This window comes from Balaenoptera acutorostrata, chromosome 2 (genome assembly GCF_949987535.1).
Source record: "Balaenoptera acutorostrata chromosome 2, mBalAcu1.1, whole genome shotgun sequence".
NCBI lineage: Eukaryota > Metazoa > Chordata > Mammalia > Artiodactyla > Balaenopteridae > Balaenoptera > Balaenoptera acutorostrata.
Genome location: NC_080065.1, coordinates 64,380,280 through 64,396,391, shown reverse-complemented (window position 1 = coordinate 64,396,391; position 16,112 = coordinate 64,380,280). Strand labels below are relative to the sequence as shown.

At 43.1% G+C, this 16,112-nt stretch overlaps 1 protein-coding gene across 4 annotated transcripts in view; it reads right to left on the bottom strand.

Moving 5' to 3' along the window:
• Positions 1-16,112, bottom strand: part of PDE8B (phosphodiesterase 8B) — a 269,134-nt gene that overhangs the window by 155,914 nt on the left and 97,108 nt on the right. Inside the window, exon 1 of one of the 4 annotated variants that reach the window (XM_007175883.2) lies at positions 456-527. The exons of the other annotated variants lie outside the window; for them this stretch is intronic. Within the exon in view, the coding sequence (XP_007175945.1) occupies positions 456-461 (6 nt within the window). The 5' untranslated portion in view covers positions 462-527. Of the gene's footprint in view, positions 1-455; positions 528-16,112 lie in introns of those variants that run through there. 4 annotated transcript variants of the gene reach the window in all.

The following is a 16,112-nucleotide window of genomic DNA, read 5'->3' as shown; positions in this document are numbered from 1 at the left end:
AAACAACTCAATAATTATTTACTGAGCACCTACTATTCTGGGCATGATGCCAGGCTATTATTCCAAAATTTCCAAAGAGTAAAAATTCCTCTCATATGTGGAAGCTAAAGCATTTTGATGGTTTAAGAGTGTTCCTATGTTTAATCTTATTTTTTTATCTTCATGTTTTAGTATGAGGAGTAAACAGCTTACTCTTACCCGTGTTGACCATGACTAAATTATTCATTTCAGTTGTACCTCCTCAAATAAACTGAGTAACCTCACACCAGGACCACAGGAAGCTGAACTCTGTCCCATGACTCTAGCAATGAGCTTAGGTGTTCACTGGCCAACACCATCTAACTGCCTTTGGCTGTAAGCAGAGAGAAAATATTTCTCTTTATTTTTAATTACTTTACTTGGATTTCTAAAAATAACTCTTCTCTAGACAATCGGATTGAAGGTCTTGGCCTCACCTCCATGGATCCAGGTTTGTTTTTCTCTAAGAGGCTGCAGTCATTTTGCCTCTACTTAGCAGCTTATCCTGCATTCAACACACCAGGTTGGCCCCTGTGAGTCAGACAGGACAGCTTCAGCAAGCATCGGAGTTCACAGGACCAGAGACATTTCAGTGACCCCAAGGGTCAGAGGAGGCTTTATCAGTTAAACAAGAAAAGCAGAACTTTCTTTACATTAGACTTGAAGACTACTAATTTCCCTTTCTCCTTTCTTGCCCTTTAACTGCAGGTGGGCATGGTGTGAAGCTTCTCCAAAACATAACCACGAGTTGCCGATGTCCTTTTCCTCTGTCAGGCGGATTCCTCCGGCCCGCTCTCTGCAGTGAGCTCTCAGGAGAGCAAAGCTGGGCTCTCCTGCCCTACTTGGGGAAGCAGCCTTCCCACAGTGAGTCCTTCCAGCAGGGCTGGAATGACTCCTCGGGTCCCTGAGCCTGTGGACCTGCGACAAGTCCCTTCAGTGTTGCACTGCGGTCCTCAGGCCTAAGTGACACACTCACGTTGCTTTTCTCTAAGCAAAACAATGCCCTGTGAGGGGTCTGTACTGATACGTGCCCAGCCCCAAGAATTCCCCTGGAAGGAGAACGTCACCAGGTCTCCTGCATCACTGGGGCTCTGGCCGCCACCGCAGCTTCACCCTAAAAGCAGTTTTTATCGTCTGAAACAGACACCCTCCCTCAAAAGCAGTGCAACGGCCAGAATTCTGCTACAAAGTTAACGATTGAGAAGTGAAACCAGTTTGGTACAGAAAGAGAAATGTGACTGATAATCTGAGGTATCTTTGTGCTCTCTGGTCTCTCCTGGCAGAGTGCCTGCACCACCCACAGAAGCCCCTGTGACAGGGCCTCCTGCGCTTTCTCCAGCAAAACTGGCCCTGCACAGGGGCACCCAGGGGCAGAAGACAAATGAAACAAGAAATCAATAAAAGTTTAAAAGCAATCAAATAAAAAGTGGCTCGCTTTGGAAGGCTAAGGGACTGGGGCAAGGGCAGAGACTGCCCCCAAAGTGATAATTCCCTCCTAACCGACGCATTCCTGTGTACTTTGAAGGAACGAATGTGTGCACGATGTTGTTAAACAGGCCGTGTTCAACTCTGCCAGCAAAGCAGCTGATGACTGCGGGGGCCCTTCTGTCTCCAGCCCTGTGCTCGGCACTCTCACACGAGCGACCTTGGCAGGAGAAAAGCAACAGCCATGGAGTGACGGCATGCAGTTTTAGAAGCAAGCCTCAATCTAGAAGATCCTTCTCCTGCTGACAGACAGGAAAGACCCTCCAGCTTTCCCCTGCAGCACAAGAGTTCCCTGCCTGCATCTGGCATTTTAACCTCCTCCGGATCCACATCAGCAGGAAGCTGCCACCTGAGGCAGAGCCCAGGAGAGGAACCGCAAGGTCACTGAGCTCTCTCCAAGACCCCGGCCTCTGCCATCCCTTCCCATCCCCCCCAGCCCCACGTCCCTGTGCTGCCCCCCAGAGAGCACAGGTCAACTTCACCGCCAGCCTGGGAGCCTCAGTTTCCCAGCTCCTCTAGTCCTGACCTACACGTCACTTCCTGTCTCTTGGGTGTGCCTTCTTCTTGGTCTGCGCTCCAGTCATCAGACTTCGGCTTCTGTGTCCAACAGAGGTCAACTATCCCGGTAGAACTGGAACCTCTCCTCCTGGCCTATGAGGGATGGCCCAAGGCCTGACCAGCAGCAGGTATGGGCACAGACAGCAGCAGCGGTCTGCAGAGTTCTCCTTCTAACATGGCAGTCTTATTGCCTGCATTTCACCCATTTCTAAGAGAACAAATTATGAACAGAAACAGGAGACCGTTGACTGATGTCTGTGTAGTCAAGCCAAGATTCTCCACTTCAAAGAGTGAACTCTGAGCAACTGCAGATACACAGATCCTCAGTTAGTGTGTCAGCTCTGATTCCAGGATGTGACCACATTTGCCAAGGACACAGAAGCAAGAAGGAGGTGCGGTCATAGGTATTACAATTCCAGCTCTGGAGAGGAGAGGAGGATAAGTTGAGAGTGTGAAGAGAGACACGCTGCCTCGTCACTCCGACCCCACGGCTCTCCCCAGCAGCCAAATGAGGAAGCACTGCAGGCTGATAGTGCAGTTTTAACTGTCCAGCATTAATAGTGTGTCGAATATTTATGTGTACACACATGTGTGTGCATGGTCACCTACACACACACACATACATATATACATGAAGCAGGGTCACCAATTCACACTCAGATGAATTGGCTCTTCAGGAAAAAAGAAATGTCCTATTTTGTATCATTTACTGATTCTACGGTGTAAATACTTTCACCTTGGCTGATCTCAAGGTAGCAACCTAGGTCCCTGAACATGCAACTGGGAATATATCTTTTCATTCTGAGAGGGTCTATGAGAGGCAAACTCATTCAGACGTGTTTGATATGCAAATTTCTATCACTTGCTTTTGTTTGAGAGTTCAGTGAGATACAGAATTCTGATTGATAGACATTTCCCCTCAGACTTTGAGGTTGAGAGAAAGGAGACCATCTTTCTGGTTTTGAAGGTGGGGAGATCAAGGAAGGCTTTATGAAGACAAGTGGGTCATGGATGAGAAGAAGAAGAGACTGGGTTGGGAGAGGAAATTCCAGGCATAGGAAACAACAGAAGCAAAGGCACAGAGGCAAGAATGCAAAGATGCTCGTCAGGGAGAAGACAAGACTCTAGAGAAGCTGGATTACAGAGCATGAAAGGGAAGACTAGGTTGCGGTCAGTTCTTAGAGGATTCTGGAAAGGAAATCCCTTTTGATTCTGTAGGCACCAACCACATTGCAGGTTTTTGAGCAGAGGATTAACAGGATCAGATTTATGACTCGGGGAGAAAAACCATTTGGTTTGCCTACCTTCTGGATAGTCAAGAACAGAAACTTTGCAAAAACAAAACAAAGACACTGCTATGAGTAGGAACTAGAGCAGTGAAAGCAAGTGGGTAAAATACACCACAACGATCAAGAAAAAAAAATTACCGCCCGCCCCCTCCCCCCAGCTTGGTTTCATATCCAAGGAGAGGGAACTCCAAGATGAAAACCAGCTGGTGCAGACGAAAGAGACTAAGTCTTGAGAGAAATCACGGCAGTTCAGGCGGCTGGTCCACCTGTAACTGCAGCATATTCTCTGGTGGTGGTGGCCACAGCTCTCGGTAGCTTCAGGAATTGTGTTAAATAACTTGGACTCCGGTTTTAGAGCTTCCCTCAAATATGAAGGTGGTGAGAATTCAGGCAAAGTGACTGACCTGGAAGGCCTTCCTCCTGCAGCTGCTCAGCAGAGCTGACTCAGGCTTGGAGGGCCGCTCAAGTGCCCCCCACTCTCCAAAGGCTGTCCAGGTCCAGTTGCACCCAGACAGGACTCACCACTCTCTCTGCTCAGTGCTCCTCCTGTGGGCTTCTTAGCATTTACTTCACTACCCATTTAAATATCTTTCCCCTGGGCAAGGTTGTGAGTGTCCTGAGGGACACAGATATTGTCTTTTTCACTGTTTTGTCCCCAGCCTCTAGAAGGTGCTCAGTAAATGCTGGCGCTCAATAAAGAAATGCAATTGAATTAAACTGCCTAAGATCACACAGATTGTAAGTAACAGAGTCGGGACTGAGACTTCATGTTTCCCGACTCCCAGTGCACTGCTCTTTCATTATGCTCCAAATTTTACAGCGTTAATTCTGACTGCACTCCCCATATTTCTCTCATGGGTTTCTGGACTCTATTCCAATTTTGCAGATGGATTCAGCACCTGGCAATCTCTGCTCACACCCTAGTAGTCTGTGCTGCTGCTAACAGGGCTGCCACCAGGACTGAGAAGGAGAAGTTCTGTGTGTGTGTGCCTCTGTCTGTCAGGGTGGGTAGGGAGTTGCCATGACTTCTACCTTCCAAAAACAAGCTCAGAGACTGAATCCTCCCCACTTCAACAACTCCCTGGGAATCCATCCCTCCCCACCACCTGCAGTACTGAGTGTTCACACACAGGTGTATACACACGCACAGCTCAGGGCCAAACCAACTTCACTTCATGAAAGGGGTGCCCCATTGTAAAGATCATTCTTTTTTTTAAATATCCTTAATCAACCCTGACTGCTGCCCTGTTGGCTCTGATTTTAAAACAGTATTTACATCTCTCAAGGGGTCCCCTGTCTACCCTCCATTCCCAGGCCAAACTACTTTCTTTATTCCTCTGAGCTCTGGGTAAGCAAAGGTGGTATTTGACTTGTCCCTTCTAAATGAGCCCACGCCTGCCCTGTGGCTTCTGGTCAGAAAGGCACCAGCAGTGCAGCCTCCACGTGCCCCACCCTGAGGCTGCTGGGCATCGCTGCTCTGGACTGGGAACCACTGGTTCGTCCTGCCTCACCTCCCAGGCCCACTGTCCTCCGAACACCCAGAATGCTTCCTTCCTCCTCCTGTCTCTGATCAGCCACAGGCCCCAGCGGTCAGCTCTGACCTCACACCAGCCTCCAGCCTTCACCTCACTTTGATTCTCACCATGTTCCACTGCCCCCTGGACCTTTCAGAGCCAAACAGGTGGTCCCAATCCTCCCCTCCCCTCCCCTTCCTGCTTCCAATTATCTTACCTAGAAGTTCTCAACTTGGGCTTCTTATTAGAAGTACCTGAAGAACTTTTTAATTATATTAATGCTTGGGTCCTACTTCAAACCAAGAGAACCGGTATCTCTAAGGTGCAACCAGGGTTGAGAACCACTAGTCTATTCTTTGAGCAGACATGTCTGTTGTCAACTTCAGACGCTATTACATATTCATTTGTGCAACAGACATCAACGGAGCACTTACCTGAGCACCCAGACTCAACCATCATACCTGAACCCACATATCCACAGGGTTTTTTCCAGACAAGCCACTCCAGAAACATAAGATGATCATTTAGGCAAGAGGAAGATACAGTCCTTCACATTTGATGAGTTATTCCCCCCAAACAGTATTGCTAAACTAGAATCAAAATAAAAATTTTTATAGTCTTTTTTGTTACATACACACACATTATATATATGGAAGATTACTCATAGTCATGAGATACTCACAGTGGGCGACAGATCTACCAACTCTGTGTTTTATGCTCTGCTGTTTAGAATATTAATTTGGCAGCATGAGGTTTTATCACAAAAATACAGACATATAAATGTCTACTCATCAAAATAGACAACCATAAGAGAAAAGATCACTTCGACTTCAAATATTAAAACTCCTATTCACCAAAAGCAAAAGCAAAAAACACTCTAATAAAAGGGAAAAAAAGATAGGTGCTAGCCCAAGAAATGACATCTACAGTATAGGAAACCAGCAAGTATTAGTAACCAGAACATAACAAAATCCTTAAAAACAATCAAAAGACAACCATAAAGAAAGCTGGGCAAAAGATCTGAAAAAGAAATTCACAGAATAGGAAATACAAGTATGAAGACACGCTCAATAGTTATCAGGAATATAAAAATTTCAAATTACAGTGAGATACCATGTCACAACCAGCTGTTTTTTGATCAACGGAACAGTAGAATTAAGAAGTCAAACACTACCTAGCATGGGCAAGAAGTAGACCCACAGGAACTCATACATTGTTGTTGGGAGTGTAAATTGGTTCAGCCACTTTGAAAACATTCTGGGGATTTCTAGTAAAGATGAAGTTTATATACGACCTACAATCCACCTCCTATGTGAATGGACCCCTGGGGTATATGTGTAAGCACTTACAAGAACACTTGAAGCAGATTTAGACCCAAGATTTGGAGACAGCCTTATCCACAATCCATTAACATCCATCACCAAAAAAAATTTATATCAAGAAATATCCATACAGTGGAAATTATACAACAATGAAAATGAAACTCAAGCTACCCATTCCAAATGGATGAATCTCATAAACATCAAGTAAAAAAATTAAGTCTCAGAAGAACACATACCGACTTAGAACTGAATACAGGTTTGGATTAACCAAGATGGTGGAGTAGAAGGACGTGCTCTCACTCCCTCTTGCGAGAGCACCAGAATCACAACTGGCTGCTGGACAATCATTGACAGGAAGACCCTGGACTTCACCAAGGCGGATACCCCACGTCCAAGGACAGAGGAGAAGCCACAGTGAGACGGTAGGAGGGGCACAATCAGAGTAAAATCTAATCCCATAACTGCTGGGTGGGTGACTCACAGACTGGCGAACACTTATACCACAGAAGTCCACCCACTGGAGTGAAGGTTCTGAGCCCCATGTCAGGCTTCCCAACCTGGGGGTCCGGCAACGGGAGGAGGAATTCCTAGAGAATCAGACTTTGAAGCCTAGTGGGAATTGATTGCAGGACTTTGACAGGACTGGGGGAAACAGAGACCCCACTCTTGGAGGGCACACACAAAGTAATGTGTGCATCGGGACCCAGGGGAAGGAGCAGTGACCCTGGGGGAGACTGAACCAGACCTACCTGCTGGTGTTGGGGGGTCTCCTGCAGAGGTGGGGGGTGGCTCTGTTTCACCGTGGGGACAAGGACACTGGCAGCGGAGGTTCTGGGAAGTGCTCCTTGGCGTGAGCCCTCCCAGAGTCTGCCATTAACCCCATCAAAGAGCCCAGGTAGGCTCCAGTGTTGGGTTGCCTCAGGCAAAACAACCAACAGGGAGGGAACCCAGCCCCACCCATCAACAGTCAAGTGGATTAAAGTGTTATGGAGCTCTGTCCGCCACAGGAACAGTCAGCTCTACCCACCACCAGAGCCTCCCATCAAGCCTCTTAGATAGCCTCAACCACCAGAGGACAGACAGCAGAAGCAAGAAAAACTACAATCCTGCAGCCTGTGGACCAAAACCAACAGTTACAGAAAGATAGACAAGATGAAAAGGCAGAGGGCTATATATCAGATGAAGGAACAAGAAAAAACCCCAGAAAAACAACTAAATGAAGTGGAGATAGGCAACCTTCCAGAAAAAGAATTCAGAATAATGATAGTGAAGATGATCCAGGACCTCGGAATAAGAATGGAGGCAAAGATTGAGAAGATGCAAGAAATGATTAACAAAGACCTAGAAGAATTAAAGAACAAACAAACAGAGATGACCAATACAATAACTGAAATGAAAACTACACTAGAAGGAATCAATAGCAGAATAACTGAGGCAGAAGAACGGATAAGTGACCTGGAAGACAGAATGGTGGAATTCACTGCTGCGGAACAGACTAAAGAAAAAAGAATGAAAAGAAATGAAGACAGCCTAAGAGACCTCTGGGACAACATTAAACGCAACAACATTCGCATTATAGGGGTCCCAGAAGGAGAAGAGAGAGGGAAAGGGCCAGAGAAAATATTTGAAGAGATTATAGTCGAAAACTTCCCTAACATGGGAAAGGAAATAGCCACCCAAGTCCAGGAAGCACAGAGAGTCCCATACAGGATAAACCCAAGGAGAAACACGCCGAGACACATAGTAATAAAATGGCAAAAATTAAAGACAAAGAAAAATTATTGAAAGCAGCAAGGGAAAAACGACAAATAACATACAAGGGAACTCCCATAAGGTTAACAGCTGATTTCTCAGCAGAAACTCTACAAGCCAGAAGGGAGTGGCATGATATACTTAAAGTGATGAAAGGGAAGAACCTACAACCAAGATTACTCTACCCGGCAAGGATCTCATTTAGATTTGATGGAGAAATCAAAAGCTTTGCAGACAAGCAAAAGCTACGAGAATTCAGTACCACCAAACCAGCTCTACAACAAATGCTAAAGGAACTTCTCTAAGTGGGAAACACAAGAGAAGAAAAGGACCTACAAAAACAAACCCAAAACAATTAAGAAAATGGTCATAGGAACATACATATCGATAATTACCTTAAACATGAATGGATTAAATGCTCCAACCAAAAGACACAGGCTTGCTGAATGGATACAAAAACAAGACCCATATATATGCTGTCTACAAGAGACCCACTTTAGACCTAGGGACACATACAGACTGAAAGTGAGGGGATGGAAAAAGATATTCCATGCAAATGGAAATCAAAAGAAAGCTGGAGTAGCTATACTCATATCAGATAAAATAGACTTTAAAGTAAAGAATGTTACAAGAGACAAAGAAGGACACTACATAATGATCAAGGGATCAATCCAAGAAGAAGATATAACAATTATAAATATATATGCACCCAACATAGGAGCACCTCAATACATAAGGCAACTGCTAACAGCCATAAAAGAGGAAATTGACAGTAACACAATAATAGTGGGGGACTTTAACACCTCACTTACACCAATGGACAGATCATCCAAAATGAAAATAAATAAGGAAACAGAAGCTTTAAATGACACAATAGACCAGATGGATTTAATTGATATTTATAGGACATTCCATCCAAAAACAGCAGATTACACGTTCTTCTCAAGTGCGCACGGAACATTCTCCAGGATAGATCACATCTTGGGTCACAAATCAAGCCTCAGTAAATTTAAGAAAATTGAAATCATATCAAGCATCTTTTCTGACCACAACGCTATGAGATTAGAAATGAATTACAGGGAAAAAAACGTAAAAAAGACAAACACATGGAGGCTAAACAATACGTTACTAAATAACCAAGAGATCACTGAAGAAATCAAAGAGGAAATCAAAAAATACCTAGAGACAAATGACAATGAAAACACGACGACCCAAAACCTATGGGATGCAGCAAAAGCGGTTCTAAGAGGGAAGTTTATAGCTATACAAGCCTACCTAAAGAAACAAGAAAAATCTCAAGTAAACAATCTAACCTTACAACTAGAGAAAGAAGAACAAACAAAACCCAAAGTTAGCAGAAGGAAAGAAATCATAAAGATCAGAGCAGAAATAAATGAAATAGAAACAAAGAAAACAATAGCAAAGATCAATAAAACTAAAAGTTGGTTCTTTGAGAAGATAAACAAAATTGATAAGCCATTAGCCAGACTCATCAAGAAAAAGAGGGAGAGGACTCAAATCAATAAAATCAGAAATGAAAAAGGAGAAGTTACAACACACACTGCAGAAATACAAAGCATCCTAAGAGACTACTACAAGCAACTTTATGCCAATAAAATGGACAACCTGGAAGAAATGGACAAATTCTTAGAAAGGTATAACCTTCCAAGACTGAATCAGGAAGAAACAGAAAATATGAACAGACCAATCACAAGTAATGAAATTGAAACTGTGATTAAAAATCTTCCAACAAACAAAAGTCCAGGACCAGATGGCTTCACAGGTGAATTCTATCAAACATTTAGAGAAGAGCTAACACCCATCCTTCTCAAACTCTTCCAAAAAATTGCAGAGGAAGGAACACTCCCAAACTCATTCTATGAGGCCACCATCACCCTGATACCAAAACCAGACAAAGACACTACAAAAAAAGAAAATTACAGACCAATATCACTGATGAATATAGATGCAAAAATCCTCAACAAAATACTAGCAAACAGAATCCAACAACACATTAAAAGGATCATACACCACGATCAATTGGGATTTATCCCAGGGATGCAAGGATTCTTCAATATATGCAAATCAATCAATGTGATACCCCATATTAACAAATTGAAGAATAAAAACCATATGATCATCTCAATAGATGCAGAAAAAGCTTTTGACAAAATTCAACACCCATTTCTGATAAAAACTCTCCAGAAAGTGGGCATAGAGGGAACCTACCTCAACATAATAAAGGCCATATATGACAAACCCACAGCAAACATCATTCTCAATGGTGAAAAACTGAAAGCATTTCCTCTAAGATCAGGAACGAGACAAGGATGTCCACTCTCACCACTATTATTCAACATAGTTCTGGAAGTCCTAGCCACGGCAATCAGAGAAGAAAAAGAAATAAAAGGAATACAAATTAAAAAAGAAGAAGTAAAACTGTCACTGTTTGCGGATGACATGATACTATACATAGAGAATCCTAAAACTGCCACCAGAAAACTGCTAGAGCTAATGAATGAATATGGTAAAGTTGCAGGATACAAAATTAATGCACAGAAATCTCTTGCATTCCTATACACTAATGATGAAAAATCTGAAAGAGAAATTATGGAAACACTCCCATTTACCATTGCAACAAAAAGAATAAAATACCTAGGAATAAACCTACCTAGGGACACAAAAGACCTGTATGCAGAAAACTATAAGACACTGATGAAAGAAATTAAAGATGATACCAACAGATGGAGAGATATACCATGTTCTTGGATTGGAAGAATCAACATTGTGAAAATGAGTATACTACCCAAAGCAATCTACAGATTCAATGCAATCCCTATCAAATCACCAATGGCATTTTTTTACGGAGCTAGAACAAATCATATTAAAATTTGTATGGAGACACAAAAGACCCCGAGTAGCCAAACAGTCTTGAGGCAAAAAAATGGAGCTGGAGGAATCAGACTCCCTGACTTCAGACTATACTACAAAGCTACAGTAATCAAGACAATATGGTACTGGCACAAAAACAGAAACATAGATCAATGCAACAAGATAGAAAGCCCAGAGATTAACCCACGCACCTATGGTCAACTAATCTATGACAAAGGAGGCAAAGATATACAATGGAGAAAAGACAGTCTCTTCAATAAGTGGTGCTGGGAAAACTGGACAGCTACATGTAAAAGGATGAAACTAGAACACTCCCTAACACCATACACAAAAATAAACTCAAAATGGATTAGAGACCTAAATATAAGACTGGACACTATAAAACTCTTAGAGGAAAACATAGGAAGAACACTCTTTGACATAAATCACAGCAAGATCTTTTTTGATCCACCTCCTAGAGTAATGGAAATAAAAACAAAAATAAACAAGTGGGACCTAATGAAACTTCAAAGCTTTTGCACAGCAAAGGAAACCATAAACAAGACGAAAAGACAACCCTCAGAATGGGAGAAAATATTTGCAAATGAAGCAACTGACAAAGGATTAATCTCCAAAATATATAAACAGCTCATTCAGCTCAATATCAAAGAAACAAACACCCCAATCCAAAAATGGGCAAAAGACCTAAATAGACATTTCTCCAAAGAAGACATACAGACGGCCACGAAGCACATGAAAAGATGCTCAACATCACTAATTATTAGAGAAATGCAAATCAAAACTACAATGAGGTATCATCTCACTCCTGTTAGAATGGGCATCATCAGAAAATCTACAAACAACAAATGCTGGAGAGGGTGTGGAGAAAAGGGAAACCTCTTGCACTGTTGGTGGGAATGTAAATTGATACAGCCACTATGGAGAACAATATGGAGGTGCCTTAAAAAACTTAAAATAGAATTACCATATGACCCAGCAATCCCACTACTGGGCATATACCCAGAGAAAACCGTAATTCAAAAAGACACATGCACTCGAATGTTCATTGCAGCACTATTTACAATAGCCAGGTCATGGAAGCAACCTAAATGCCCATCAACAGACGAATGGATAAAGAAGATGTGGTACATATATACAATGGAATATTACTCAGCCATAAAAAGGAACGAAATTGAGTCATTTGTTGAGATGTGGATGGATCTAGAGACTGTCATACAGAGTGAAGTAAGTCAGAAAGAGAAAAACAAATATCGTATATTAATGCATGTATGTGGAACCTAGAAAAATGGTACAGATGAGCCAGTTTGCAGGGCAGAAGTTGAGACACAGATGTAGAGAATGGACATATGGACACCAAGGGGGGAAAACTGCGGTGAGGTGGGGATGGTGGTGTGCTGAATTGGGCAATTGGGATTGACATGTATACACTGATGTGTATAAAACTGATGCCTAATAAGAACCTGCAGTATAAAAAAACAAACAAAACAACTAATACTAAACTTTCATTGGGTTATTTGTATGGAAATATGTTAATATAAATGTTTCAGACATTACATGAAATTTCTAAAAATCTTATATTTGTATTTGTATGGAAATATGTATGGAAATATGTTAATATAAATGTTTCAGACATTAAAAAAAAAAAAGAAGAACACATATCTTAGAGTACCATTTAACGTTTTAAAATATTTTAAATAATACTGAATATAGTTTAAGAGTATATTATAACAGTACAAAGAAATGCTTATAAATTCCCTATGGAGGCAAGCGGTCCTACTGGTGGAGAAGGAGGTGTATTCAGGGGCTTCAAGTATTGTTCATCGTTGATTTTTTTTTTTAAGCAGTGAATACTGAGTACATAGGTGTTTACTGGATTATACATTCTGGTTTGTTGATATCTTAAATATCACAAAATAAATTTACAATATATTTAGTTTTATGGGAAAAGCCTATTTCCTATTTTGAGGTTAACATTAATTGAGCAAGTAGTCACTATATAAATATTCTACATATACTTTTTTTTTTTCCTAATAAGGTCTTTATTTAGTAAAATAAGATGCTGTATTTAAAATTCCTCAGAATACAGACAGAGTTTCCCTGAAACTTGGTAAAATGAAACCCTAGGATATGGGGCTGGGACTCGGGGGACCTTGCTAAAGGTAACTAATTGCTCTGTGCCCCAGTAAGACAAGAGGGAATTGAGGACCCACCCCGCCACGTGCATCATCCCATGTAACAGGCACAGCAATCCCACAAACTTAAAGCTAAAGAAGTTAAAGCTCCAGAAAGGTTACTCAACTCACCTGAGGGCTGGAGTTGAGATTTAAGCCCAGACCTGTCTTTCTTGGAAGGAAGGCCATGTTCTTATTTACATATTAACTTATATCTTGATTTGTTCCAGAAAGGTCTTAAGATGGTACACAAAGAGACTTTAAGTAAAAGTTGTAAAAAACTTATACATAAGATGTGGAAGATCTGGCTGAGCTTGGGGAAGGTGAAGCAAGTAGGGAGATCAGTACATACCACGTGTGTCACAGCCAACGCAGTCAGAGCCAATGAAAGCAAGATGCGACCCAGAGGCGCCCCGAGGCGCTGGACCAGACGCCGTGATGGGCTTTCCAGCACGGTGTCTTATGATGCCCCCTGCCCTCTCCCATTCTCCACTGTCACTGTTGGGGACAAGGCTGTGCTTTCTTAAGAAGTATTGTCACTACACTCAGTGACTCTTACTGGGCGAGTGGAGAAGAGGATGATATATCCCACCATGCCTGGAAAACACCACAGTTACAAAGGACAGATCCACCCTCTGGTTAGTGCTGAAATGGTAATTAAAAATAAACTTAAAAATAAAGGGCTTCCCTGGTGGCGCAGTGGTTAAGAATCCACCTGCTAACGCTGGGGACACGAGTTCAAGCCCTGGTCTGGGAAGATCCCACATGCCACGGAGCAACTAAGCCCGTGAGCCACAACTACTGAGCCCATGAGCCACAACTACTGAGCCCGTGTGCCACAACTACTGAAGCCTGTGTGCCTAGAGCCCGTGCTCCGCAACAAGAGAAGCCACCACAATGAGAGGCCTGCACCTCGCAGTGAAGAGTAGCCCCTGCTCGTCACAACTAGAAGAAAGCCTGCATGCAGCAACGAAGACCCAAAGCAGCCAAAAAATAAATAAAATAAATTTATTAAAAAATAAATAAATAAAAGGCAGGAGACATCCAAGATGCCATCAGATCCACACACAGAAAATGTGGCCAGCATAGTCTAATGGAGAAACCATCCCACTCCCCATAAATATCAGATGAAAGAGAGAAATTATTTAAACACTGGAGTCATTTCATCTACAGCCATCAGAAAAGAACTGTCTGAAACAGACTATGTGTTAAAATGGGGGCGGGGGGAAGGTCTAGAATACAATCCATGAAATGGTGAGTACACCTGAAGGAGGCTAGCACAAGAAAGCCTTAGAGAGAATTAGCTTTGGCGGGGTGGGGGGGAACCCTAACTGCACTACAATATTATGATTATGTCAAAAAGCTTTACATCATACATGCCACGCAAGAATCAAGGCATCAAGCTTTCATTAACCTAGCAACTCAGCTGCAGTGTCACTGGGCCAGGCATGTGTGTCAACATAACCATTCCCAGATTCCAAAGGTCAAACCCAGGGCGTGACCTGGAGAACAGAGGAATTTAAAGGCAACTGAAAAACGTGACATCCCTCAACTAACTTCCTTCCTTTTATTAGGAATATTACTGATGATAGAAACAGCCAGATGACTTCAAGCACTCAAAATTACATTGTGTAACAGAGGATGAGCAAAGAATGTCGATCTCTGATTATTCAGAAGGCAATTACCCGGACTGTGGAAAAACCCAAGCATTTCTGATGCCCTTCCATCCTGCTATATGCCTTCTCCTTAACATTAAATGAAGATGGGACAAAGTGGAGAGGGATGATATTCAAATCCGTCAGTTCTGTTACATGGTCAGCAGTTCTGGTAAATAGATTTGATGGGCAAGGAAACAGAAACCACCTGCTAAAAATGAGTTTTAGAGATATCCTGTGGATTTCAATTATCTATGCTGCCTCTGTCCTCAGTTTTATCACTGAAAAGCTAGAACCGCCTCAGAGAACCAGTAGCCAAATGTCTTCCCTGTTTGACTCCAGGAGAATCTCACACTAGGGCCCGGGTGACCCCGAAGCAACACTGGATTTTTAGCCACATCTGGCACCACACCAGAATTGAACCACGCTCGCTTTCCTGACTCTGGTGTATCGGGGCCACTCACACTGAGTGAACTGTCACCGTCAGACCCTGAGTCCACGGACCGTGTGGACCTCAGGGGTGATGAATCCGCGTGGAATGCTGACTCCATTTAAAAGCTAATCCCATTTCAACGAATCCCATTTAAAAGTAACAAACGCAGGAGAAGTAATCCGCAAAATGCAAATGCCCACTTTTTTGAAAAGGAATTTTACTTAGCTGGCAAAAACAATGATTTCCAAACAGTTATTCATCATATGCACAGTTGCCATCCTAAAGACGTAAAACCTAAGTGAAGCGCTATACAATTAGAACCTCAACATTTTTAGAAGCTCAGCATATGGACAGCCGCCCCCGAGACCAGCAGGGAATACCTTGAAGGTCCCCCCACTCCCCACCCCCGAGCCCTGTGCCCCTCCCCTTTATCTAACGAAGGTGCACACGTTGGGGGCAGGTCTCCACTGGGCTTGGCCCTCTGGGTCCACCGTGGCTTCCATCAAAAGCCAAGGTGTCAACACCCCAAAACCTTACTTCTTTTTAAAAACTAGTATTTTTTAAGAGTTAGGGAGGAGGCCAGGGGAGCACCGTGAGGGTGGAAGTGGCCTGTTTATGGGTGTCTGGCTGAGCTGAGGATGGGCGCCCAGGGCAGCATCTGCTCCTTCTCCCAGAAACCCAGAGAGTCAGAAAGGGGGAGCCAGTGAATGTGTCCACTGGGGAGGAAAACACCCAGAGAGCTCCCAAACACAGCAAAAGATCACTTAAGTCCACAAAGACCGTTTTCTATTCAATCAACGTACATTTCGTTAAAAAGGTGGTTCCAACTCACAGCCTATCTTGGATTCCCGCACATGTCCCTCTTCTCTTGGCTGGAGAGCAGGCTGAAAAACACACTCTTGTCTGAGAGCGGAATGGAAGCGAAAGGCTCCCTTTTGTTCTTGCTCTAAAGCTCTGCCCACTTGCGTCTTCTGATGAGCCTCTGCGTACTCAAGGCATTAAATACCTTCATCTGAGAACGCA